At 45.3% G+C, this 27,273-nt stretch overlaps 1 protein-coding gene across 1 annotated transcript in view; it reads right to left on the reverse strand.

Annotated features, from left to right (window-relative positions):
- The window catches only part of ANTXR1 (ANTXR cell adhesion molecule 1), a 487,726-nt gene that overhangs the window by 345,906 nt on the left and 114,547 nt on the right, over window positions 1-27,273 (reverse strand). The window contains exon 2 of the mRNA XM_086943491.1: window positions 5,615-5,686. Within this exon, the coding sequence (XP_086799617.1) occupies window positions 5,615-5,686 (72 nt within the window). The remainder of the gene's footprint in view (window positions 1-5,614; window positions 5,687-27,273) is intronic.

Raw genomic sequence — 27,273 nt, forward strand, 5'->3', positions numbered from 1 at the left:
TTGTAGAAATAAAATTAATGAGATTAAGCTACACAGGCATGTAACTTATAGTAGACTATATACTAGAGAGGAGGTATGCAGAAGAAGCCAGGTAACGGAGGGGTCGTTCAAAGAAAATAAAGGAGAGGAAAACAATCAAACGTTTTATGTCAAGGTCAATTTTTCATGCAGGGTTTTAAGACTACAGGGGGAGGAGCCTTTCTGACATAGCATGAAATTGTTGAAAGAAACAACAAACATTCACACACGAGTCCCATGTAGTACTGTAGAGCGAGGCTCTTCATGAAAAAATATGCTTCTAAAAGCCTAAGTGTAGACACAGTGTAAACAAAAAATTGAAGACCAGTTTGAAAACATAACTGGATACCTAGAAAAAAAGTGGCACATCTCTTATTACAAGAAGTCCGCGCATGTAGACTTGTAGCATTTGGTAGAAAACAACCCTAGAGAACGTTTTCTTTCTGAAACAGGTGGGAGCCGACGTATAGGGCAACGCGCTCCCCTAAATTTAGGGTGGGCAAGGTGTATCCCCACGAGCACAATGGTGGGCCTCCCACCTAGCACAAAAATTCTTCCTCATTTGGTCAAGATCTCACAAATTTCATTTTTGCCACCTCCATTCCCACGATGGAGGTGGCAAAAATCAAGTTTCTTGGTTCAATCATTTGCAGGTTGTTTGCTTAGACTAAAACTCTTTCAGAAAAAGTATCCAACTGTTTTTTAAGGTCTTGAATATATTGGGTGAATTCAGTTTTAAAGCGAACCAGAATATGTATATATATATATATATATATATATATATATATATATATATATATATATATATATATATATATATATATATATATATATAATAATAATACTGATTCTTGTAAAGCGCGAACAGCTACCTCGCGAGGAGGTGTCCCGGCGCTGAAAAGAAACCGCAGCAGCAGAGAGGGATGCAGGGAGAGGTACTAGGCTTTCTGTCCAAAGAGCCAAGTCTTTAGGAGTTTCCTAAAGATGGCTTCTGACGGGGCAGATTGGATGGCAGGGGGGAGGGAGTTCCAAAGCTTCGCAGTGCCTACTGAGAAAGATCTACCTCCGAGTCTCGCTCGAGGTACAGCCAGTAGGGTCTGCGAGTTTGATCTTAGGTGTCTCTCTTGATGGTAGCGGGGGAGTCGGAGTTTCAGATAATTGGGACAAGTCCCTTTTTGTGCTCTGTAAGCTAGGGTGAGCGCCTTGAATTTTACTCTGCTTGTCACTGGAAGCCAGTGCAGCTCGTGAAGATGCGAGAGATATGATGTTTAAAAGGCACGTGTTTTATCAATCTCGCAGCCGCATTCTGCACGCTCTGCAGGCGTTGTGTCAGATATTTTGGGAGGCCAAGATAGAGGCCGTTCGAATAATCCAGTCTGGATGTGACTGTCGCATGGACCACCGATTTACGACAGTCAGTTGGTAGAAGAGAGAGAAATTTTCGGAGGTTGCGGAGTTTATAGTGGCAGCTAGAGGTGACTTGTTGTATGTGAGAGGAGAAGGAAAGCGTCTCGTCCCACCATACACCCAGATTTTTTTCCTTGGTGCCAGGGGTGGGAGCAGGACCCATTTCGGTGGGCCACCAGAGGTCAGGGGAGGGTGGAGTACTTTTCCCAAAGAATAGTACCTCGGTTTTGCTAGCATTCAATTTTAGCTTGTTAGTGTTCATCCATCTGGCTACGTCACTAAGACAGCCTTTTATTTTGCTGAACGCTGCTTCTGACACCTCAATGTATGGGAAGACTAGTTGCGTGTCATCCGCATACGAAATCGCCTTGACCCCCCATTTGGCGATTAAGGTAAAAAGTGGGGCCAGATAAACATTGAAAAGTAGCGGGCTGAGGGTGGACCCTTGCGGGACACCACACCACAGCCGTTTGGGTTCAGAGGAAAAAGCGCCCAGAGCTACTTTCTGAGAGCGGTTCGTAAGGTAGGAGTGCAACCAGCTCAGTGCCTTGTCCTCTAAGCCAATATCCTTCAATCTGAGCAGCAATCTACCGTGATCCACAGTATCGAAGGCGGCAGATAGATCCAGGAGCACCAGCATGGCCGATGCTCCTGAATCCAGCGACCACCTGATTGACTCAGCCACCTCAATGAGGGCAGTTTCAGTGCTGAAGCCGGCCCTGAAACCAGACTGTGTTTCGTGTAGTATGCCACTTTTTTCGATGAAACCATTGAGTTGGCGTTGGATAAGTTTTTCCAGCATTTTTCCCGGGGCTGCTAGTAGGGAGATGGGGCGGAGATTGCTCAGATCATCGGGGGCGCCACTGGGTTTTTTTTTCAATGGGAGAAGAGTGGCATGTTTCCAGCGGTCGGGGAACGTGCCAGTCTCGATGGACATGTTCCAGATGTGAAGGAGTGGCCCTACCGTGGCATCCGACATCATTTTCCACAGTTTGGGGGGGCAGGGGTCATCAGGAGCACCTGATTTGCATTTGTGTAGTTCTTTCAATGCATCCTCGTGGGTGATTGGGAGGAACCGAGTTAAGGGAGGGGTAGGCATCACAATGATATCGTGGTCTGCCATAATTGTTGGCTCGGAGGGGGTGAAGGAGTCATAGACCTTCAGGATTTTTTTGTCGAAAAAATCTGAGATATCCTCACAGAGTTTGCTAGAGGGAATAATTTCTGTTTCGATGGCCTTGGGTTTGAAGAAGGACTGAACTATTTTAAAAATGTCTTTGCTCGGTTGTTCCGCTTGTTGAATAGAGGATACAAAGAACAGTTTTTTTGCTTTTTTTATGGAGTGATGAAGGCTGTGCAGGGCTTTTTTATAGCAGTTTTTTGCAGGTTCGGAGTAGCTAGCCCGCCACTGACGTTCTAGTCTTTTGCATTTGCTTTTTTCAGCTATCAGTTCTGCAGAGAACCAGGGGGCAGACGGGGATTCTCTTCGTGAAGTGGCTATTTTGGGCGGAGCAATAGAGTCTACTGTGCTGCTAATCCAGTGATTCAGTAGTATTGCATCAGAGTTCACATCTGCTGATAGTAAAGGGGGGGCAGCTGCGAGCGCGGGACAGAGGGTCTCGGTGGATAAGTTATCCCAGTTTCTTCGTACATACGTGCGTTTTCCTGTAGTTCGAGAGCAAGTAGGGAAAGAGATTAGGAAGGGGACGAGGAAATGATCTGTCCATAGAAGTGGCAGCGGGGGTTTAGTTGTGGTATCCGAAATGTTAGGGAAAATGAGGTCCAGCATATGGCCTGCCTGGTGCGTGGTACCGGAGGTGATAAGGGCTAGATTTGCTGATTGAAGTGTGTTAATAAGTTGGGAAGCCAAAAGACAGTCAGATCTGTCTGCATGAACGTTAAAGTCACCGACTACTATATAGTGTTGGTCAGAGAGAGTGTTTTGGACTATGAAGTCCATAAGGTCATGGGTATGGGCCGGAGAACAGTCCGGGGGTCTATATATTATCAGGCCAGCTAGGGACGTTTGAGGGTTGATTTGGAGGCAGAAGTGTAGCCCCTCTATGCCGGCGAGGGTGGTAGGAGTGGAAGAGGATAAGGTGTATTTATCTTTAAAGATAATAGCCACTCCGCCACCTCTTCTGTTCTTCTCTCTATTGGAGAGACTTAAAGTGAAACCGAGCGGAACGGCTAGAGCAATGGAGGCAAGGTTTTCTTCGTTGAGCCACGTTTCGGTGAGAAATAGGGCGTCCCACTCTGAGTCAGCTAGCAGCAGATAGATATCATCTGCATGTTTAGGAAGGGATCTGCAGTTCAGAAGCCCAGCTTTAAAGGGGGAGGTGGGAGTGTTGGCTGAGCGATAGTTCAATGTTTTTGGGTAGGAATTAGCAGAGACTGAAACGTCACACAGAGGCTTGTTGCACCGTGAGCAGGAGGGGGGGAGGTCCGGGGCGAAAAGGTCGAGCCTGGGAACCTGACAATGGTTGCCAGGGTTAAGTGCTAGAAGTTCGCTTCTAGACCAGACTATCCTTCTTGTGTGGGACTGGTCACTGGCAGCGTGGCCGGCGCCGGGCACGGTCCGGTCGCGGACGGGCGCAGACGGGCTTGCCTTAGGCGCGCCTTCGGCACGCAAACGGCGCTCCCGCTGCGCTCGTCCGCTGCGCTTACTAGGTAGACACATTTTTATAGAAGGAAGGGGGTGTGGCCAGATGGGGTGGGCGTGAGCCCAATGGATTCCCCTCAGCTGGCGTCAATGAGGGTGCGTTCCCCTCGTCAGCGCTGAGATCCACTGAGCAGGAGAAAGGCAGGTTGTTTTAAAATTACACAGTATTAGTCACACGTAAAGTTTAAAACAGTTAAAAGTCAAGACAAAGTTTCTCCCGGCTTCCACCTCAGGAGCATGCAATTTCTTAAAGACGCGCTAGTGCCTCAGCACCGGGTTTAAATACTTTTGCAAGGGGGCGTGGCCAGATGGGGTGGGCGTGAGCCCAATGGATTCCCCTCAGCTGGCGTCAATGAGGGTATGTTCCCCTCGTCAGCGCTGAGATCCGCTGAGCAGGAGAAAGGCAGGTTGTTTTAAAATTACACAGTATTAGTCACACGTAAAGTTTAAAACAGTTAAAAGTCAAGACAAAGTTTCTCCCGGCTTCCGCCTCAGGAGCATGCAATTTCTTAAAGACGCGCTAGTGCCTCAGCACAGGGTTTAAATACTTTTGCAAGGGGGCGTGGCCAGATGGGGTGGGCGTGAGCCCAATGGATTCCCCTCAGCTGGCGTCAATGAGGGTGTGTTCCCCTCGTCAGCGCTGAGATCCGCTGAGCAGGAGAAAGGCAGGTTGTTTTAAAATTACACAGTATTAGTCACACGTAAAGTTTAAAACAGTTAAAAGTCAAGACAAAGTTTCTCCCGGCTTCCGCCTCAGGAGCATGCAATTTCTTAAAGACGCGCTAGTGCCTCAGCACAGGGTTTAAATACTTTTGCAAGGGGGCGTGGCCAGATGGGGTGGGCGTGAGCCCAATGGATTCCCCTCAGCTGGCGTCAATGAGGGTGTGTTCCCCTCGTCAGCGCTGAGATCCGCTGAGCAGGAGAAAGGCAGGTTGTTTTAAAATTACACAGTATTAGTCACACGTAAAGTTTAAAACAGTTAAAAGTCAAGACAAAGTTTCTCCCGGCTTCCGCCTCAGGAGCATGCAATTTCTTAAAGACGCGCTAGTGCCTCAGCGCAGGGTTTAAATACTTTTGCAAGGGGGCGTGGCCAGATGGGGTGGGCGTGAGCCCAATGGATTCCCCTCAGCTGGCGTCAATGAGGGTGTGTTCCCCTCGTCAGCGCTGAGATCCGCTGAGCAGGAGAAAGGCAGGTTGTTTTAAAATTACACAGTATTAGTCACACGTAAAGTTTAAAACAGTTAATATATATATATTACTAACCTAGATATCAACATCACCAGCTCTTGAAAACTAACTACCAGTGGACAGGAGGACCCTCTGCTTCTTTTGGCCACATTCAGTTTCTCCAGGTCCATGGTTTTATATGGTATTTCCTCTCTCAGTAACTACCTCTTTCATTGTAATTCGTGGTGGGCGTCTGTGCTTTCTACCACAATTATGTGCCTCTGTTAACCCAATCAGCCACTTCACATATGCTTAACCACACTCTTGGTATATTTACAAACAAGTGAAATAAATAAGTACCTTATAAACTTGTGGGCCAGGTGTTCTACGAAATTGTATATTTCACTCCAGTGATGCTGAACGCTTCCAGATCTGTGAAAATGAGGTGGAGGGATAAAGAGCATTTAGTGAACTGGTCTTAATATCAGTCGAAACAAGCAGATTTTGTATAAGATCTGCTTCACTGTCACGTATAATGTTTGAAGATTGCATATTTCACACACAGTACAGTATGCTCTTGAACGGGAAAAGACATAAGAGGTTTGGTTAGCCAGTTTGGAACAGTGCTGCAGGGGAGGACCAAAGTATGTGGCAGGATTGACTAAATTATGTGGTAAGAATAGAAAAAACATACAGCATAAGGTGACAGCATTACTTCATTAGATTGTCATTTCTATACATGCTAGTATTGTATAAGGTTTCACTGTATTAGCACCAGTTTAACACAGAAATACGCAATAAGCAAGTGATAGGCGACCAGTTACCCTTTGCGAAGGGCCTGCCACTACAAGGCAACATGTGTCGCCATGTTCTTAGCAACTAATGATCCGTTTGAGCTGCATACATTTTTTTGTTAAAATCTGCCAATTATGAAGCAAATGGTGGATTATGAATTAAATGTGGTCAATCCATAATTATGCGTAAAATTCAGTGGCTTTGGTTTTGAGTTAAAATATGAGGTTTTTGTCCTATAAAAAGCTTTCTTGGTTTACTACAGAAACAATTTCATTCAAGCAGAAAAATACATTATGTTGATGTTTCGCCATATATTTAGTGGGTACCTAAAACTCAAATAAAATGCTTGAGGGCAAATGAACAACATCCTGCTAAGCAAATATAGCGATTGCGATCGCCATCGTCCACAGGAACTCTCGCAGAGTCTCGACCAACACCGACGACACCCTTAGCACCGCCGAACACCTGCACTTCCAGATCCACACCGACCCCAACACCACCCTTAGAGAAACCCTCATCTACAGACCCCCCTGACCCCGACCACAGTTTAGCGACTCCATCAGCACACATACCCTCGCCTCCACAGACGACATCCTCCTCGGGGACCTGAACTTCCACCTCGAGAACAACAACAACACCAACTCCACCGTCCTGATCAACAACCTAGCCAACCTCGGACTCAGACAACTCGTCACAAAACCCACCCACTCTGCCTGTCACACACTTGACCCCATCTTCTCCGCAAGCCCCCATGTCTCCTTCAACCACACCACCGAACTCCACTGGACCGACTATCGCTGCATCCACTTCACCTTCGAGAAACCCACCACGCACCACCGCACCCAACAGATGCCTCCCCGCTGCTGGAACAAAGTCATCGAAGACCAGCTAACCACCACCCTCGCCCAGAGCCCACTCGCCGACTCCACCGACCCCGACACCCCAGCCCGCAACTTCAGACAGTGGATCACAACAGCAAAGAACTCGTCAACATCATGAAGGAACTCTCCAACCCCGGCTCCAACACCAATGACGTCCCACCCTCTCAAGACCTGGGCGACTCGCTGGCCATCTTCTTCCACCGCAAGATCGCAGACATCCACGACAGCTTCAATGCCACGACCGCCCTGACAACCATTGAGACCTCCACCCCCACGACCACCATCCGCACCAACCGCCTGCTCTCTTGGACCAACATCAATGACGACGACACCATCAAGATCATGAACACCATCTACTCCGGATCTCCTTCAGACCCATGCCCACACCACATCTTCAACAAAGCCAGCATAGCCATCGCAGCCCATCTCCGGAAAGTCATCAACACCTCCTTCGAGACAGCAACCTTCCTGGAGAGCTAGAAGCACGCCAAGATCAACACCTTACTCAAGAAACCCAAGGCAGACCCCAAGGACCTCACGAACTTCCGGCCCATCTCCCTGCTCCCGTTCCTGGCAAAGTTCATTGAGAAGACCGTCAACAAACAACTGAGCCACTACCTCGAGGAGCACAACATCCTGGACCCTTCCCAGTCCGGGTTCCGCAGCAACCACAGCACCGAGGCTGCCCTGATCACGCCACTGATGACATCAAGTCCCTGCTGGACAACTGAGAAACGGCAGCCCTCATCCTCCTGGACCTGTCAGCCGCCTTCAACAGGGTCTGCCACCACACACTACGAACACACCACCACAACGCCGGGATCCAAGAGAAGGCCCTGGACTGGACCACCTCCTTCCTCTCTGGCAGAAGACAGAGCATCCGCCTACCCCCCTTCGGCTCTGAAGCCACTGAGATTGTCTGCGGCGTACCCCAAGGCTCATCCCTCAGCCCAACTCTGTTTAACATCTACATGGCACCGCTCGCCCATGTCGCCCATTGGCACAACCTCAATATCATCTCCTATGCTGATGACACCCATCTGATCCTCTCCCTCACCAAGGACCCCTACACCGCCACAACCAACCTTCATGAAGAAATGAAGGCAGTCGCTGAATGGATGAGGAACAGTCGAGTGAAGCTAAACTCGGACAGGACGGAGGTCCTCATTCTCGGATCCATTCTCGGATCCACCCCTTCGGCCTGAGACGAATCCTGGTGGCCCACCTCACTGGGACCGCCCCAACACCCACCGACCACACACTCAATCCTCGACACCACCTTTTCCATGACTAAACAGGTCAACGCCGTCTCCTCCTCCTGCTTCAACACCCTCCGCATGCTGTGCAGGATCTACAAGTGGATCCCCACTGAAACGAGAAGAACGGTCACCCAGGCCCTTGTCAGCAGCAGGTTGGACTACGGAAACGCCCTCTATGCAGGCGTCCTGAGACGGCTCCAACGCATCCAGAACGCCTCTGCACACCTGATCCTCAACATCGCTCGCCGCAGCCACATCACACCCCACCTGAGAGACCTGCACTGGCTCCCGGTCAACAAGAGGATAACCTTCAAGCTCCTCATCCACGCAAACAAGGCACTCCACAACACCGGGCCAACGTACCTCAACAGATGACTCAGCTTCTACAACCCCACCCGCCAGCTCTGCTCCGCCGACCTCACCCTTGCCACAGGCCCCGCTTCTGAAGAGCGAACTCCGGCGGCAGCTCATTCTCCCACCTCGCCACCAAGACCTGGAACACCCTCCCCATCCACCTACGGCAGACCCAAGACCTGCTGACCTTCAGAAAACTCCTCAAGACCTGGCTTTTCGAGCAGTAGCAGCATTCCCCACCCCAGCGCCATGAGACCCTCACGGGTGAGTAGTGCGCTTTACAAATGTTATGATTGATTGATTGATTGATTTATCCCAGGAAACACAAACTCCAACTTTACTCCGTTCACCACCTCTTCAATATGCAAACTTTTTCAGCTTATGAAAACACTAGTTACGAAAAACACATCTATATGCTAGTTGCATTCTGTCATTGTTGTGTTTGTCGGATTACAGAGAGGATCTCTCAAAAATAAAAGAGAGTGTGAATTAAGTCAAATCAATGAAGAGTGAATACAAGAGATAATGCTGTGGCGCAGCCTTACTCCCTTGACTTTGACCCCTGACTCGCTCTGTAGCACTGACCAGGCTATTGATAATCAACATCTGTTCTCCTGGTGAAGAACTGGATACACCACTAAAGGGCAACAAGACTGAAAAGTGAGAAATTAGGTTATTGGTTGAGGAGCCTTAAACCCTTCTCAAGCAACAACTAACACCCTCATCAGGTGGAATAACAACAAGTCGCTAAATTAACCCGTGCTTAACAGCTTGGTACAAAAGCAGTCAGGCTTAGCTTAGAGGATATGTGTAACCTATTAATGCAGTGCTCAAACAGCAACAAAGGGAGAACACAACAGAAGAAGAATCCCACACTAATTTAGGAAAATTGTGTAAAATGTAATTAACCATTTGACAACAATAAAACAATCAGTAGAACCAGAGATATGCAATTTCAAAGATTTAGGGAAGTATAGTGCCCTAAGAGCACAAAGCGCTAACTGAGGTTATCTGGTCACAGTGTACTGGGACAAAGTCATAAGTTCAAGTCGATCTTGATGGATCGCAGGCTTGGTACAGGACCCATTTTGGCCTACTGGACAGTGTACCTGGTTGAACCAAGACTGAGATGCGGGGTCCTGTGTTGAGCTGAATCGAGTTGCATTGGTTCTGCTGATGCCTCTGATCAGGAGCTGTGAGGTGCGTCGTTGCGAGGTCCTGCATCATGCTCACTTCAGTAGAAGCCAGCAGAAGGGCACAGGCAAGTTCAGTTGAATCTGGGCAGCTGGGCAAATACAAGGCAGGTCTCTGGAGAATGGTATGTCCGTTTAACTTAGAACAGGAGGCCAGTCAGCTAGCCCTTGTAGTAGCTCTGGAGGTTCTAGGTTCAAGGAGCAGATCCAGTCTTCCTTCCTCAGGCCGCATGGCTGCAGAGCAATCCTTCTTGTAGTAGGACAGCAGAACAGTCCTTTCAGCAGCATGGCATCAGAGCATTCATTCTTCAGATTTTTCCACAGGTCCAGAAGTAATCTGAAGAGTTGTTCAGGCTTTGAAGTCGGAGAAACTTCTATGCTTCACCCCACATTTGGTTCTGGAATTTCCGTTCTTTTTCTGCCCAGGTCCCAAGAGGGCTGGGATGCTGAGAATAGTGTAGTTTAAAGGTCTTTGTGAGTGCAGGAGGCAGCCTCTATTGAAGTGCACGTGTGGTAGATGACAGCTGCACCCCCACCCAACTTGTCATCCTGCCATCCCTCAGCCCCCTAGGTAACACCGTCAAGCCAACTGCTTATAATAACCAAATGGTTTGGACAAGAAAATGCCTATTTTCTAAAAGTTTATTGAACAAAGAAGGCTTGGGTCCTTACACCACCTGGGCTGGATCACTATAATACTGTATAACATGCAAGATGTCCAGATAGCACCTTTATGACACATTAATATTTAAACATGACCTTAGACTTGAATTCCAAAGCCTGAGTGATTAATTTCACTTTTCGTTTGTAATTTTGAGAACAAGATGAAGCTATTATTTTCATTTCATCTTGTCTGGCAACACTTTTTTGTGAAATAACATTTTCATACTTACAAAAAAATGATACATAAACACCTTAATTTGTCTTAAAGGTGCTATCTGGACATCTAGCACGTTATACAGTACTTTCTGAAAGTGGCATTATCAGAATTGTGACTTAACATTCAACTTTACCATTAAAAAGGATCTTAAATTACAATTCTCTAGAGCCCAAACATGAAATTCCTACCTTCTCCTAAGCAAATGTTATTGCTTTTAACATGTGATAAGTTCACCCAATGTTATCCTTTAGAAGATGTAGGCCTTGCAGTAAAGAAAAACGAATTTAAGAGGTTTTTACTACCAGGACATGTAAAACTTAAAAGTACATGCCCAACATTTTAAATTCAATGCACCCTGCCCTGTGGGCTGTTGAGGGCCTATCCTAGGGTGACTTAAATGTATTAAAAAGGAAGGTTTAGGCTTGGCAAAATGTTTCTTTTGCCATGTTGAAATGGCAGTCTACAACTGCACATATGCTGCAGTGGCAGGCCTCAGACATGTTGTAAAATGCTACTTTAGTGGGTGTCACAATGGATGCCGTGGGTCCACTAGCAGCATTTAATGTACTCACCTGGGTGCATGTAGTACCACTTTACTAAGTACTTACAAGTAAGTGAGCCACTTGGGTGCAAGCCAATTTTCCCATGTTTAAAGGAGTAATTGAAAGCACTTTAACACTGGTTTGCAGTGCTAAAGTGTGCAGGGTCCTAAGGCCAACATAAACAAGTCAGCAACACAGGAGGAGGGAAGGCAAAAAGTTTGAGGGAAACCACCCCAAGGTTGTCAGGTCCAACAAAAACACAGATCAATAGAGAAAAGCACATAGATATGTGACTAGAGGCACCAATGCTAAGAGGGTTACTCTCCTACAACTCTTCATCTGAATGTCAGTGTATTAGTGAAACCTTTACTCAAGGCATAATCTTAAATAGAAAAGCAAAACAAAGTAAAGCAGTTCAAAGTCATTCTTAAAAGTAAAGCGCCATGAGCCAGAATGCTGGGAGTGCCAAATACCCAGACTTCCTAGCCCTGATAAGCCTTCATGCCCTCTTTGTTTCACAACCCTATAGTTCCTGTAGTTTAATCGGATGTTGGTGGGTTCTTTTTCATCTGTACTTACTTCTTTTGTTACTGTTTTCCTTTCTCTTCCTCCTTATTGCTGTCTCTTCTGCTTTTCTTTCTCTTGCACTGTATCAAAAGTCTGATTATAAAGAACAGTTCCAAGCTCCACAAAATGGATATAACGAAGTGTCCCACACTGTGCCAAGGGCCACACTTAGTGCAGACTTCTACAGTGCACCGTAGCACAGTAAATGTGCTGTTCCTAGTGTAGGCAAGAACCTTGAGATCATGCTGGTACACATATAGCACTGCTAATATCTGTTTTACAGAAGGGCTTGTGCACATGTCTGCAATCCCTGCAGTAACATCAAACTGGGCTAGGGATGCATAGAGTGGGCACACATGCCTGTTGTTCCCCGGGCGATTTCAATTATACTGCCCAGATCCCCAAAACAAATGCGGGGCCTCAATACTAGCACAAATTAAGCAGTGCTTTGAGCTAACAAACTAGGGTGATAGCCTGAGTTCAATCGATGATTGCAGGTGAGCTATGCAAATATTTTGCTTGGTATGGGTTGGAGAAGGAAGAAGGTAGACTGATCAGCCAGAAGCCATGGATAGGGGATTATTCTGATGTAGGAAAAGACCTGAGGCACTAGGTGTGTGCGTACTTCAACGCACTAAGATATGTAAACACTCAGGGACAGTTTGTGGGCCTATTGCCCTCAGTGTTTGTTGGTTTTTGGAATATTTGCTATATTTCATAATTTAAAGTGATATATTTCAGCCTTGGAAAACTATTTACTTTAATGGATTGTTTATTTGCAACTGCACCATGTTTATTGGTTTTGATAGTTGTTAAGTTCCTATTCGCTTGGCGTTGTTGCAAAATTTGCGCCTGGGTGGTGCGGATTGGACCCACTGAAACACATTTTTAGGGGCCACACTTATTATTTCTGTTCAGACATTGACCGAGAGCAAGAGAAGGAAAAACAAACACACTGGAAAGAAGGAGGAGGGGAATATTGAATAACTGTCACAGGGGAGAAAGGAAGAATCTGCAAGAGAGAAATAAATTGTCAGGGAGTTACTGATAGTGGATTATAGAGGCATGAGGTGGATTCAAGACTATGCATTTGTTGAAACGACATTTAATAGCACCAACTATGGGATTCTGACTAAAGCTTTGGCCACCTGCACTCATTTTATTAAACAAATGAAGCACTGGCCGTCTGGACTTTTAGTGCAGCCGTCACCAGACAATTATGTGAGAATCACCAGCAGAGTGACTTTTGTTCCACCCACATGTTTGAAGATAGGAGTACTTGTTTTATTGGACAGAAGATTTGTGCCGCCACAAAAAAGGGTTTGTCCTCCATACAAATGTGATTGTTTTGTTTATTTATCCAGCTGCATGAGCTTGAACTTTCAGGGGCACACACATAACAATGTAATGCTATTAAACTGTTACTAGATAATTTATGGAGTTTTTCTCTGGCAATTGCACAGATAGAAGGAGCGCAGTCGTTAACCTGCATGGAGTTTTAGGTCTGGCTTGACAGTGCAACTGTCATTTGACCTTTTAACCTACATCAATATTATTCTACAGTAGTTTGCTTCCACACAAATGAATATACATTAAAATAATATCTACTTGCAATGCTTCACATTACCAAACGCTCTTCCTGTAAATCCAGACCTATTGGCATTGTCAATGCTTGTTGTCCATCTATTGTCAGCCTTGTTTCAGGCTTCAGTAGAGGCAAGGCAAATTGAACATTGGAGTCTAAGGCTGACAAAGAGTGCATTAAAAGAACTGAGGACATATGTGCCCTGATTAAATGCGTGGAAAAGATTGTGATTCCTATGCAAATACATGTTTACACAGAGATCAAAATTATGAGTAGTGTGAAAATTGCCAGATTCCTTTCAGTTTTCCCATGCTAAATAATGGCAGGTTAATCCTTCAGAAAGGAATTGGGGGATAAGGAACTTAAAAAGTCAAACCTTATGGAATTTGATGTGTTACATACCAATTCCTGATGTTATGCCTCATTTTCAAGTTAAAAAGCCTGAATTGAAGATAATTACCACACATGGTAAATACCTCACTCTGAGGTAATTATATATATCACTTGTGGTAAGTACCTCACCTATTCGGCATATAGAAGGTGAGAGCTCTGGACTCATACTTTGTGTTCCCAGAGAGTAACCTTAACCCATTGACAGGTTCTATGTTCCTGTTGAAATGCCAGGCCCATTGATGATCACTCCACCTGTATATTTAACATGTAACAGACAACATTAAGCAAAGTAGAGTTACAATATTTCGAATAAGTTAGGTTTTCTCTAAGGCCGCTATAAATGCTTTTGTTACAGAGCAACATAGCAAACCATTTTTCTTCATGAGTAAAAGAGGTTTCTTAATGCCTCCTACAGTTCACTGTTGATGTTGTTATGAAATATTGTGAAATATGCATCCATTGAGGTCAGGGCCCCAGAGTGGTGCGACAGAAGACTGATGGGGTCATCTACTGATACAGTGAAATCAACGAAACATAAAATGTTAATAACTTGAGATTGTTACCATTTTATATTTTCATGCTGCGGCAGGTTTGTGGGTGGGACAGGGCTGCTCCGATGATAGTGGAACAGGGGGAGGAGTGGTTTGCCCACTCCATTGTTTGGCCGCCCCCTTGGCCGCCCTCTCCATGCAGGCTGCATTACAGCCTCCATGAAGAACATGTCCAGGCTCCCATTCCCTGGGTGAGAGCCGAACGTTGGCGCTCAGACCAATCACAACGCTGTTCCTGTTCAGGCCTGGGGGGAGAGATGGTGGAGGAGAGACTGAGGAGATATGCAGCTATCAGGTACGTTTCCTTTCCTTTTTATATCCCCATATCCCCCCATCTTCCCTCTACCCCCGATTCGTGGCGGTCGCCCATGCCCATCAATAGGTTACAAATCATACCAGCTGAGGGTGAACATGGAGACAGAGGAGCGGGGGTAACAATACTGTTCAACTCAAATTGGTTAAGGAACAAGCATTGACAAAGCCAATAGGTCTCGCCTTTCGGCTTTGCAATGCTTTTTGATGACTCTGTTCAGCATTTAAACAGTGGCTACCTCATGGGCTGCTGCAAGTGAAGGGGAGAGGGTGAGAGCAGCAGACTCGGTGCATCCTCTGAGCAGTGTGCGGCACCTCCTCTGAGCAGTGTGTTACACCTGTGGACCACCCGCTTGTGACCGGCCCTCTGGGGCCTGTGATCGACAACACAGCGGTGAGACCAACAGAAAATGTACAACCACATGTATGGCGTGAGGGGTTGGGAAGAAAAACAACATGGACAACGGGAAGGGGCTGACAGAGTGACGTATAACATACGGGCCGCCAGTATAATGAGTATTTCTCCAGCACGCACAATCCCGCGCATGTTTAAGTCTATTTAAGGACCAATTCACTCCGAGATCTTGTTTGTGAAAATGATCCCCCCCTGCGAGTTAAAGTGTGCGTGCCATGTCTCTTGCCAGTGGCTTTATTTTCAGATACATCTGTGTTATATTCTATTGTTTTACTATGTGCTTTTAAACATATTTTGTCTGTGTATTCTTTGGGGCGAGACATGGAATGGTTGTTGTATTCTCTTTGCTTGTTCCAGCTGGGAGTCAGTTGATGCCTTGCTCCGCAGACCGAAGCTGTGCTCCCTGGCTCTCTCCTGTTAACCGAATCAACTCAATCTAACTACTTCTTGCTTGGAGGCTCATGATTACAATCTGCGCTACTATGTGCACAACATTTTACATCATAAGACGCAGACGACCATGTTACGGACATCCGTGTCCTTCACGTTGCCTCAAGCAACGTGATGCTAGCGTGTTTGACTCATTAGAAATCCTGTACTTTATGAAAGGACATATATATCACACATAAGTAAAGGACAAGCAGCTCAAGAGAAGTGGTGGGGCGGGCATAGGGAGACAAGGAGGAGTGGTGCAGGGGAGACTAGGAGGCACTGCAGCTGCCACCCTGCGCGCCGTTGCTTGCTCAAATCCAGCAAAACGCCATGGCAGTGACCCTTTTCAAAAGAGGTGGGACATGCACCCACCTTTAGCCATTTGCAGGCTACGATTACAAAATGACACACGCAAAAGCCAAACCAATGCGTGGGGGGAGTCAGACCCACACAGAGTAGTTTAGAGTAGTTACAAGAAGCCTCGCAGAGCAGCGCATGTGCGCTGCGCTAGGCTCGACGTAAAAAGGGGTTTTCTTAAAAACTCGTAAAGCTTTGCCTGTATCATGTTACTGGAAACATGTGCACACTTTTAATGATGAAGCCAGTGGAAATATCGCAATTTAAGAAAACGCTTAACATTACAGCAGAATAAATACCATTCTACAGGATACTTAAACGGAAATTAGGCTTGTGTGGCAGCAAATCAGATGCGAATACCTTAATCATTATGTTATACTATATCATTGTCATATGTGTAGGGCACTCTCTGCTATAAATTTGTTATTTCTTTGTACTATATTTTAGTGTATGACTGGTTATTTATGAGCATAATAATAATTTTTTCAAAGATACTTTATATATCATGTGGTTAAGTGACTTTCGTTGGCTGCTTGGGCCATTTGAAAGTTCTTCTTGGAACATCAAGTTACTTAATGTAACTATATATTATGAATCTTGTAGATCACGAAGATGGCCTCTAAAGATTTCATCCACCTGATAAAGAAAATGTTTTCTAACAAAAGTAGCCATAATGTCCTTGACCCTTACTGTTAGTGCCAGCTGCCTCAAGATGTTTGCCTCAAACGATAAAACATTTCTATCCATCTTGAACCATATTTTTGTATTTCCCTGTCTAAGATTGTAACCACGGTTTCAATCCACCCTCCTTGTTGAGGTAGCACTTTGCAGTGATTTAGGTTACTGCTTATTTATATTCATTGTAAAACATATATTATTAATGTCACCAGCACCTCAAAGCGCTTTGCCGCACAAAGATGACATTGACACAAACTGAGAAACATGAATAACAGGGATACAAATGCTTGTACAGAAATACAGATCATAATAGTAATGCATGTAAATACGTTCATATAGCACTTTACTGATGTCTAGCATGCAAGCCTGTGGAAGTGCCCAATATGACAGAGTGTGTCTGGGGTATTGCTTATAACGTTGGGTACTCGCAAACATTTTCCCAGGAGCCAAAAAGTTCGGTCTTTGGTGTAACCGAGACTGATGCCTGTAGGGTGGTTGTCGAGTGGGAGGGAGGAGCATAAAGTAGGTATTGGGGAAGCGAAGCAGGTACATCTAGAGGCTGAACTGAATTTTACAATGTGAAACCAGAAAACCAGGGATGAATCCCGGCTTCCCCACTTGACCAAATTGTGTGATCCTGGGCAATTGTTTTATTTAATTTTCCCTCCTTTATTTCACATGCAAGAGGACCTCGAAATACATTACTTCAGGATGCGTGCTGTACAAAACCGTCTCCTGTGTTTGGACTTAATCACTATTGGCATTGTTGTCAAAGTGGGGGCGGGGGACCTCAAACAGTTCTAAATTCATGTCTGAAAACTATTACTTAAAAAATACTTCTGAATGCACTGTTATAATCTGATTTATTAAGGTTAAATGGTTCTGCAGGTTAATGAAATACACTTTTTGAATTTTGAAGAGACAATCATATTTTTATGTTTGCTGAAGGTGTTCCTAAAGTTAAGGGGTGCAGAACACCCTAGTTACTTCCTTTTTTAACTGGAAATTACCATTAAATAAATGTTTGCTGTTTATTGATTTTTTTTTTTTACTGTTAGTGCTGAGTTGCGTAAACAGCAACCCAGTGCTGCTTTTGCCCAGGATGCGCAGTTAAAGGTCAAGAGGGCCGCGTGCAGCCCCGGCCGTACTTTGAGTATCACTGGCTTATATGGTTAGGGCAGGCCCTGAGTGAGGAGTAAAGCAGTACTCTTATCTTCCCTATGTCCCTGCGCCTATCCAAGAGCATGAAGCCAAAATGAGTGCGGGACAAAACACAGTCGTGGTCATGCTGGCGGTCATGCCGGTGGGTGGCCATGCAGGCAAATGGGAATGTAGGCAAGAGGTCATGCTAGCACTCAGTCATGCAAACGACTTGGCAGATTTGAGTAGTTTTTTTTCATTCCTTACTGAAGCTTCTAGTTAAGCGGCCTGCGTGATGTTCTGCTGTATATCAGTAAGAAACAGCTGCTTTTGAAAAAAATAGTACAATCTTTGGCAGCAACTAATACTACCACCTACGCAGAGCTCTCGGTTTAATATTTACAGAAGGGGAAGAAACTGGCGATTTTACAAAAGCTGTGACTGTTACATAGAAGGAAAACTGTCCCAGCGCGTCATCAGCAGACACTGTGCATCACATACACTGCCTTTATATCCTTGGAAGACACTCTGTTGTTTATAAATTACCATAACCTCATTGGAATTCACTGTGTTGCATATACATTGCTTTCACATTCTTAGAAGACACTGTTTACACATACATTGTCTTTACATCCTTAGAATGCACAATATAGGATATGCATTGCCCTCACATCCTTAGAAGACCTGTGTAGCATATACATTACCTTCACATCCTTAGAAGACACTGTGTAGCATAATCATTGTCCTTAAAAGGCACTGGACATCATATAAGGCTTCTCATACTTAGAAGACGGTATGTAACTGTTACAACGGATTTTTTACAACGCAGGCCATTTTACAACGGAAACCTTTACAACGCAATACACTACAACGCAGATACTATTACAACGCATACCCTTACAACGTAAGTATAATTATAGGTAAGTTTATCTTTTTTTAAAAACATTTATATGGGGTACAGGGGTATTTTTTTCATTTTAGGGCTGGGTTTGGGTTTTGGGGTACAGGGGTATTTTTAGGTTTTAGGGCTGGGTTTGGGTTTTGAGGTACAGGGGTATTTTTAGGTTTTAGGGCTGGGTTTGGGTTTTGGGGTACAGGGGTATTTTTAGGTTTTAGGACTGGGTTTGGGTTTTGGGGTACAGGGGTATTTTTAGGTTTTAGGGCTGGGTTTGGGTTTTGGGGTACAGGGGTATTTTTAGGTTTTAGGGTTGGGTTTGGGTTTTGGGGTACAGGGATATTTTTAGGTGTTAGGGCTGGGTTTGGGTTTTGGGGTACAGGGGTATTTTTAGGTTTAAGGGCTGAGTTTGGGTTTTGGGGTACAGGGGTATTTTTTTCGTTTTAGGGCTAGGTTTGGGTTTTGGGGTACAGGGGTATTTTTAGGTTTTAGGGCTGGGTTTGGGTTTTGAGGTACAGGGGTATTTTTAGGTTTTAGGGCTGGGTTTGGGTTTTGGGGTACAGGGGTATTTTTAGGTTTTAGGGCTGGGTTTGGGTTTTGGGGTACAGGGGTATTTTTAGGTTTTAGGGATGGGTTTAGGTTTTGGGGTACAGGGGTATTTTTAGGTTTTAGGGTTGGGTTTAGGTTTTGGGGTACAGGGGTATTTTTAGGTTTTAGGGCTGGGTTTGGGTTTTGGGGTACAGGGGTATTTTTAGGTTTAAGGGCTGAGTTTGGGTTTTGGGGTACAGGGGTATTTTTAGGTTTTAGGGTTGGGTGTAGGTATTGGGGTACAGGGGTATTTTTAGGTTTTAGGGCTGGGTTTGGGTTTTGAGGTACAGGGGTATTTTTAGGTTTTAGGGCTGGGTTTGGATTTTGGGGTACAGGGGTATTTTTAGGTTTTAGGGCTGGGTTTGGGTTTTGGGGTACAGGGGTATTTTTAGGTTTTAGGGCTGGGTTTGGGTTTTGGGGTACAGGGGTATTTTTAGGTTTTAGGGTTGGGCTTGGGTTTTGGGGTACAGGGGTATTTTTAGGTTTTAGGGCTGGGTTTGGGTTTTGGGGTACAGGGGTATTTTTAGGTTTAAGGGCTGAGTTTGGGTTTTGGGGTACAGGGGAATTTTTAGGTTTTAGGGCTGGGTTTGGGTTTTGGGGTACAGGGGTATTTTTAGGTTTAAGGGCTGAGTTTGGGTTTTGGAGTACAGGGGTATTTTTAATATATATTTACAAATAATAAAATTAAAATTAATTTTAATAATAAAATTATTTAATAAATAAATAATAAATAATTAAATTAAATAATACAAAAAAATATTTACATTATATATTAATATTATATACTTACCTATACTTACGTTGTAATGGTATGCGTTGTAATAGTATCTGCGTTGTAGTGAATTGCGTAGTAAAGGTTTCCGTTGTAAATTGACCTGCGTTGTAAAAAATCCGTGGTAATGGTATGCGTGCTAAAAGTACGCGTTGTAACATCATATATCCTTAGAAGACACTGTGTTGCGCATATATTGTCCTCACACCCTTAGAAGGTACTCTGTAGCATATACATTACCTTCACATCTTAGACGCTCACATCCTTAGAAGGCACTGTGGAGGAAATACATTGTCCTCACATCTGTAGGAGTTACTGTGTAGCGCATACATTACCTTCCAATCCTAAACGATACTATTAAGCATATGCATTCCCCTCACATCCTTAGAAGACACTACCGGCCAGATGTAGGTAAATGGCATTTACCGATTCGTAAATACAGAATTTTACTGATTGGTATTTACATATCGGTAAATGCCATGTAGGTATATATTCGGTAACAATTACCGAATCGTTAAGATTCGTAATTCCCGAACTGGTATTTACAGATTCGGTAATTGCCATTGATTCCTATGGGCCTTGAGGCCCATAGGAATCAATGGCAATTACCGAATCGGTAAATGCCGATTCGGTAAAATTACCGAATAGTCAAGGGTGGCAGGGTGGCACTTTGACACCCTGTTGCACCCCTGATTCAGGCTTGTGTGCCACATGGCACAGGTGTACATGCACAGATTTGCATATACACAGGTATTCGTTATGTACCACCAACTAATAGTTGGTGGTAAATACCGAATCCTTAAGGCCCTGTGGCACTGCCACATACATCTCAAATTACCGATTCGGTAAATTTACCGAATCGGTAATTTACAGAATCTGTAAATTTACCGATTCGGTAAATTAACCGATTCGGTAATTTTTAAGGCCCCCTACATCTAAAATTCCAAATACCGGTCGGTAACGGCCGAAATCGGCCGTTACCGACCGGTATTTGGCCACCGACATCTGGCCCTACGTAGATTATGCACTCGCATCACTTTCCTCGAAGACACTGTGTAATATACACTTCGACCTCACACCCTTAGAAGACAAAGTGCAGCGTATCCGTCGCCTTCTGGTCGGCAGTGGGTTGAAAAGTTTGCAAATGTATCTGTGGCTAGGGCTACTGGAATTATGCAGCAATGAAAGACGCAATTAGGCCGCAGGTTTGGCTACCTTATGTGGTAAGCAAAGACAAATTATGCAGCATGCTCCGACACATTCTATGACAGTATCATTTTGCTATTTTGTACTTTTAACAAGCATCAATATAATTCTGGGCAATAGTTTAAGTTAGTACCGGTTTAACAGCTGAACATATATGTGACTCAATGGTGACCAGTTCACTGTTGCAAAGGTTCTGCTACTGTGCGGCAACTGTGGTGTATTTTATAGCAACTTTTGATTTGTTTGCGCTAGAAGCATTTTAAAATTCTGCAATCATATATTATATGGTCAGTTATGTTACAAGCCCAGTGAAACCAAAATTATGCATGAAACGCTTTCTCTTTACAATTGTACTAAGCTAGCGCCATAGCAATAACCTAGAAGATAAAAAAGAGACTTTACACTTGAGTTCTGAAGCAATACAACCTCTTTGCAAACAATGGAAACTGTCTCATCTGTCAATATACAAATGTGAGGTGTTGAACCACTGGCTGGGCGCTCAGTGCATGTTTTCATACCAAAACTATATGGGTTGATTGCCAATTACACTTTGTGACAGCTATGGAAAGCATTGACCATCTTGGAAATAACAAGTGTCTAAAATTTGCTTTAGTGAAAGGTCCATTAGAGGAGAAATTGTGCTTCCTTTGAGGAGCACTTCCCTGACCTGCGAGGCCACGTCTTATACCCCTAGAACATTCTTCTTTTCATGCTCACTTTTACTATTATTTGTAGATGTGTTTTAGACACAGTTCTATCTGACAGTTCTTAGAACTCTCTTCATCCATTTATCTGTTGGAATGTCATTCAATTTTTGATTCTGTCCACCACAGCATACATCATGGGAAAATGGGTTAATACAATCCATCCATTGGTTGTTATGCACTATGAGTACTGCATTTAGCCTGGTCACATTTGCACATCCAGCTGAAATGGCATGCACTTTCTGTTCCAGGACTAGTGAGCATGTGCTATTGAGCTACATCTTAATTTTTTTTATTCATTTCATTTCATTTCATAAATCTTTATTTCGGTGAGTTTTCACCATAAAAGACATTAAAACATTTCATAAAACTTCAGAAATAAAAATTTATGCTTTACAAGGTCATTAGAGTCCATTAGAAAATTTCTTAATGCAAATTTCACATTTTAGTACAGTAAAGTCAGTGGCCAGCTTTAAGGCATTGTCTTCTCAAGGACCACATTGCACCTAGATATTTAGCCACTGCGAAAACGATTTGCTCCGACAGATCTGTTTTCAGAACTCTGAACGCGGCCAAACACTCTGAGAATCCCAAATTTCTGCATAGGGGGACAATCCATTTTTTACGAGACTCATTGTAGGCCGGGCAGAAGAAAATTATGTGGAGCTCAGATTCATTGGCCACTCTACAAGCTGGACATACACTGACTGCTTGTTCACTCCACTTGCTTGTAAGTTCTCGTAGTGGAAGGGACCCGTGCCTCCATTGCAAGTACAGTTTCCTGAGTAGGGGAGGATATAATTTATCTAGGGCTGGCTCAAAGCTGTAGGTGTCCTTGGTGCGTAGGAATGACTCCGTTAATGGTCCATGGTTTAGTCGACAGCAGAGTGCCATTAATTTACTGTCGCGAAAAACCTTTACCAGTGTCTTTTTCGGGAAAACTGGGCAAGTGGATAGAGGGTCAGACCACAGCCTCAGGAGGCCTAGGCCCTCTAGCTCAGTTTTGATGAATTTCAGCCATTTAATTTTCCCTGCATTAGGCATAGCAAGCACCTCCTGAAGTCCCTGCCTGTAACTGGTCAGTTCTGGGACAGACCACAGCCTACGCCAGTAAGCCAGTGGTCGCAAAGCCAGTTCTTCATCCAAAAGTCGCATTCCTAGATCTAACCTTAAAGGGACAAGGGGCGTGCTGGGGGGAAGAGCTACCACCCTCCGAATGAACTTATTCTCCTCTTTCACCAGGTCAGAGGAGCCTACGTGGCCCAAAGCTCACACCCATACATGGCAGCCCCCCTTGCCTGTGCCCTATAGATCTGTAAAGGTGGGCCAGCGGGCCGAATAGATGACTTATTGTTGCCCATGAGCTTCATGATTCCACCCGAGTACTGAATCACTTTGAGGAGTGCTTTCTCTTGGTGGTTGCGCCAGGACATTCTCTCATTTAGTATAACTCCAAGATACTCAAAGGTTCTCACCCTTTCAAGTCTGCTCTGTCCGATAATGGGGCTAGAGGGGAATTTTGGTGGGGGATTAAACACCATGAATTTAGTCTTTAGGGTGTTGATTTCTAACCCATGGTCCCCACAGAAATCCACAAAGCCGTCTAGGACACGCTGGATACCCATCGCAGACTTTGAAAGCAGCAGGGTGTCATCGGCGAACATGATCGCCGGCACCCTGGATCCTGCCAGCTTAGGAGCATCGGAGTTAGCAACCCCATTCAGGTGAGAGATAACCCCGTTGACGTAGAGGCAGAACAGGGTCGGTGCAAGCACACAACCCTGCCTTACCCCCCTGTCAACGGGGAACCTATTCGACAGAGCCCCCTCCTTGCCACACCTCACCTGTGCGAAATTGGCAGTATGGAGACGAATGATCATCTCCAACAAGCCCTTAGGGACCCCTAGTTTGGCCAGCACCTCCCAGAGCTTTCCGCGGGGGACCAGGTCGAAGGCCGCCCTCAGGTCCACAAATACAGTGTAGAGGCTGCCACCCTCCAGCTGTACCGCGTTTTCCAGAAGATGAGGGCAAGCCAAAAGACCTGATCTATAGTTGAGACCTTCCTTCTAAAGCCCGCTTGAAGGGGACTCAGAATATCATATTGCGTCATCCACTCCAACAAGCGATCCAGGAGTATTCTAGTGAAGAGCTTTTGTGAAATGTCTATCATGCTTATCGGCCTATAATTGGCTGGGAGCAGAGGGGAGCCCTTCTTAAAAATAGGGACTATCTCTGCCCCCAGCCAAGTTGGAGGGATCATCATGCCATTCAGGATCGCATTAAACAACACCCTGAGATACGGGGCCCAAATTTTATCTTCGTGTCTATATAGATCACCTGGAAGCCTGTCTAGGCCTGGCGCCTTTCCAGCGGCAAGGCCCAGGATCGCCATAGTGACTTCTTCTAGAGTAAATTCATCCATGGAGGCTGCACTTTCTGTAAGTTGGACCATTGAGAGTTCAGATGGGGTCGCCAGTTGGTCCGGATTATGCACGCTATACAAGGTTTTAAAGTGGTCCTCCCAGACAACAGATGCTATGTTTGCCTCTACTGCCGGTAGAGGTTCAGCTGAGCCGTGCTTGACTATTTGCCAAAATTTTCGGCCATCTCGCAATGTGAGGGCAACTGTCATTTCGGACCAGTTTTCCTTGTCCCATTCTATTTTAGCATTGCATGCGATGGACTTATAAGCCAACCGATTTTCCCTGATCTTGCTATGAGATTCCCGAATTTTAAGGGACTCTAGTAGGGCGGCCTTTGCTCTCCTGCAATAAGCATTAAACCATGAGGCTCTTCTCCCCTTGGGCTTCTTCAACTTGGCCACCGGGTTCAGTACTTCTGCTAAGTTAGAGCATAACTCAGAATGAATATCCCCAAGCACAGTGAACTCAGCGGCGTTGGCTGGCTGGGGGATAGTAGCCTTAACTTTTTCTAGAGCAGGGGGGTCAGTGGCAATAGCTAGCTGGGGGATAAGACCCTCAACCTTTTCTAGGGTAGGGACCACTGTCGCATACAACCTCTGGATGTTATTGGGGTTCCCCAGGAGTTTTAACCATTTAAGTCTGCGTCTGTTGCTGGTTGCGACTAAGCCAGATGGGAGTGTTGAATTTTCTTCTGTGGTACCCATGGGCAGTCCCTGGGCCGCATATCTCAATGAAAGTACATTGTGGTCACTGTCAGTCCTAGCTATTATCCCAAAGTCCCTCACTTTAGCCCAGTCCTTCACTGAAACCAGGATATAGTCAATTCGTGACTCGTGCCCTGGCCTATTGAAGGTATGTTTTGATGGAATATCTCCCTTGATTCGGCCATTGCAAGCCCTCAACGAATGGCAGAACGTAAGAGATGTTATTTGGGTGACAAGAGGTGACCAGGACTTTACAGGGGGGCCCACGGGAGGGGGAATCTCCCAGAGATCATCCTCATCACTAGTTACTCCTGCCAGATGCTCCGGGAGGGGCTCATACTGAGTGTTAAAGTCTCCCCCAACTATAAGCGAAGGACAAAGAGTGGCAGAATCAAGGAACAACGCTAGATCCTCAATTGTCCCTGAAGTGCCTGCTATCCCCACCGCTCTTGAGTACACATTAATCAATCCTACGCTCGCACCAGATGCCCACTCCTAAACAACGCACTGAAAATCCGCTGAGCTGGTTTCGAGGATTCTCGCCCTGCATCCAAGGTGTGAACCCACCCAGATCAAAAGGCCCCCTGATGGCCTTCCCTTCCCGCCCCATTTTGCCAAGATCTCAAAGGAAGCATATCCCGTACGGGACTGTTTTTTCCTGGCCCATGTTTCTTGAAACAAGCATATATCGTGTCCTTCAATTAATTCTGCCCACTCTGGGGAATCCAAATTATTGGCCAATCTGGCAACGTTCCAGGAAAGTATGGAAACTGCGCCGGGAGCCACCATCTTATCAGTGACATTAGATACCAAAGTACACCTGCTTATCCTAGACTGGCCCTGTTGGTGGAAGGATGAACCATCCGTTACCACCAAACATGTTTTTAGCAGCACCTCAGAAAGGAAGTTGTCCATATGATTTTGATCAATTTTAACTTTATCTGTGTGGCTAGTTTTATCGGCTGTTGGCTCAGTTAGTGTGGGTCCCGCCCAGTATTCCACAGCATCCCCATCTGTGTGCCTAGTCTCACTTGTAGTTTGATTGCAATCTCCAGGTGGGTGATGTAGTAATGGAGAAGCAGATCGGCCCAAAGAGTTGGCAGAGCAGCAAGATGGGTCTGCCAGTGACGGTGAAACTGAGAACCTATGTGTAAGTCAATCCATTTCCTCAAGGCACCCAAATCTGTTGTAAGTGGGTGCCCCATTCCACCCACCGTTTATGTCATGCCAGTAATTGGGTGGCCCCCCCTGTACCCCTTTTCTCGCCGGAATCCAGTTCCAATTCCCTCCCATGTTAGAATGTGTGCATGGCGGATAAAAATAAGTTAAGGGTCTGGATGCTATGGGCGAATTTAGGCCATTATTACTCCAGGAGTGATTGAAATGTGCAGTATTAGGATCCTCAAATTAAACAATTACACAATCACCTGTAATAGACTTGTGCGACGTGCCAATCCAAGGGACGCGCCGCACCATAAGAATTTTACTTCTTAGGTGATGGGGTATTGGCCTGTTGACGTTGAGCCAATGGATTACTTTGTTTTTTAGTGATCCAAAGTCTTCCTGCTGTTGATATGGGAGTTCTGGTACCCCCGTTAATACAACTACATATGGTCTTACATCGGGGGGAAGGTCAACATAGCCCCTATAGCGATTTTTGGTGGATTTTGTTCTCTGTGTAGTGGATTGTTGGAATGTTATGGTCTGTGGCCCTCGGGATAGCCATAACTGTCGGAGCTGGTGTAGATTGAACCTGCGGCTGATTATTGGCCACCGCTACCCTATTAGCAGAAGTGCTAGTAATGCCCTTATGCCGTGGTTTCGAGATGGGTTTAGCCACCGGGGCTTCAGATGGGATAGTGGCAGGTAGTGGTGTGAGAACAGGTAATGGTGGGGTGTTGGTAGTGACTGGTGAGCTAGTGGGTTTATTTTCAGGTAAAGTCAGGGTGGCTAGATTTAGGATGCTTTTTTCAGTCTCAAGCAACTGGGTTTCTATTCTCGAGAGTCTAACTTCGAGGGGGGATAATAGTTTTTTTAGTGTTTCCCACAGGATTGTTAAGAATTCCACATCCTTCCCTTTTATAGTACATAATGGTACCCCACCATTCTCACTTTCAATTACGAGATTATCATCATCGTGTTTGCCCACCAGTTTTGCAGAACTAGTTTCTGTTTCTAATTCAGGGGGGCAGATATTTCCCGTTGGAAGGGGCTCATGAGATACCTGGGGTGATACTTGAGTGGGTAACTGGGCCTTTGCTACCTTGGCCTTTTTTCTTGAGTAGGCAGAAGTATTGTTGTTACGCTTTCTTTTGTAGTTGGGGCCCTTTTGGGGGGTGAGAAGAGTCCTCTCACTCATTCCTTTATGCTTAGCAATTGGTACCATCTCCGAA

Source organism: Lissotriton vulgaris, chromosome 11 (assembly GCF_964263255.1).
Source record: "Lissotriton vulgaris chromosome 11, aLisVul1.2, whole genome shotgun sequence".
Lineage (NCBI taxonomy): Eukaryota > Metazoa > Chordata > Amphibia > Caudata > Salamandridae > Lissotriton > Lissotriton vulgaris.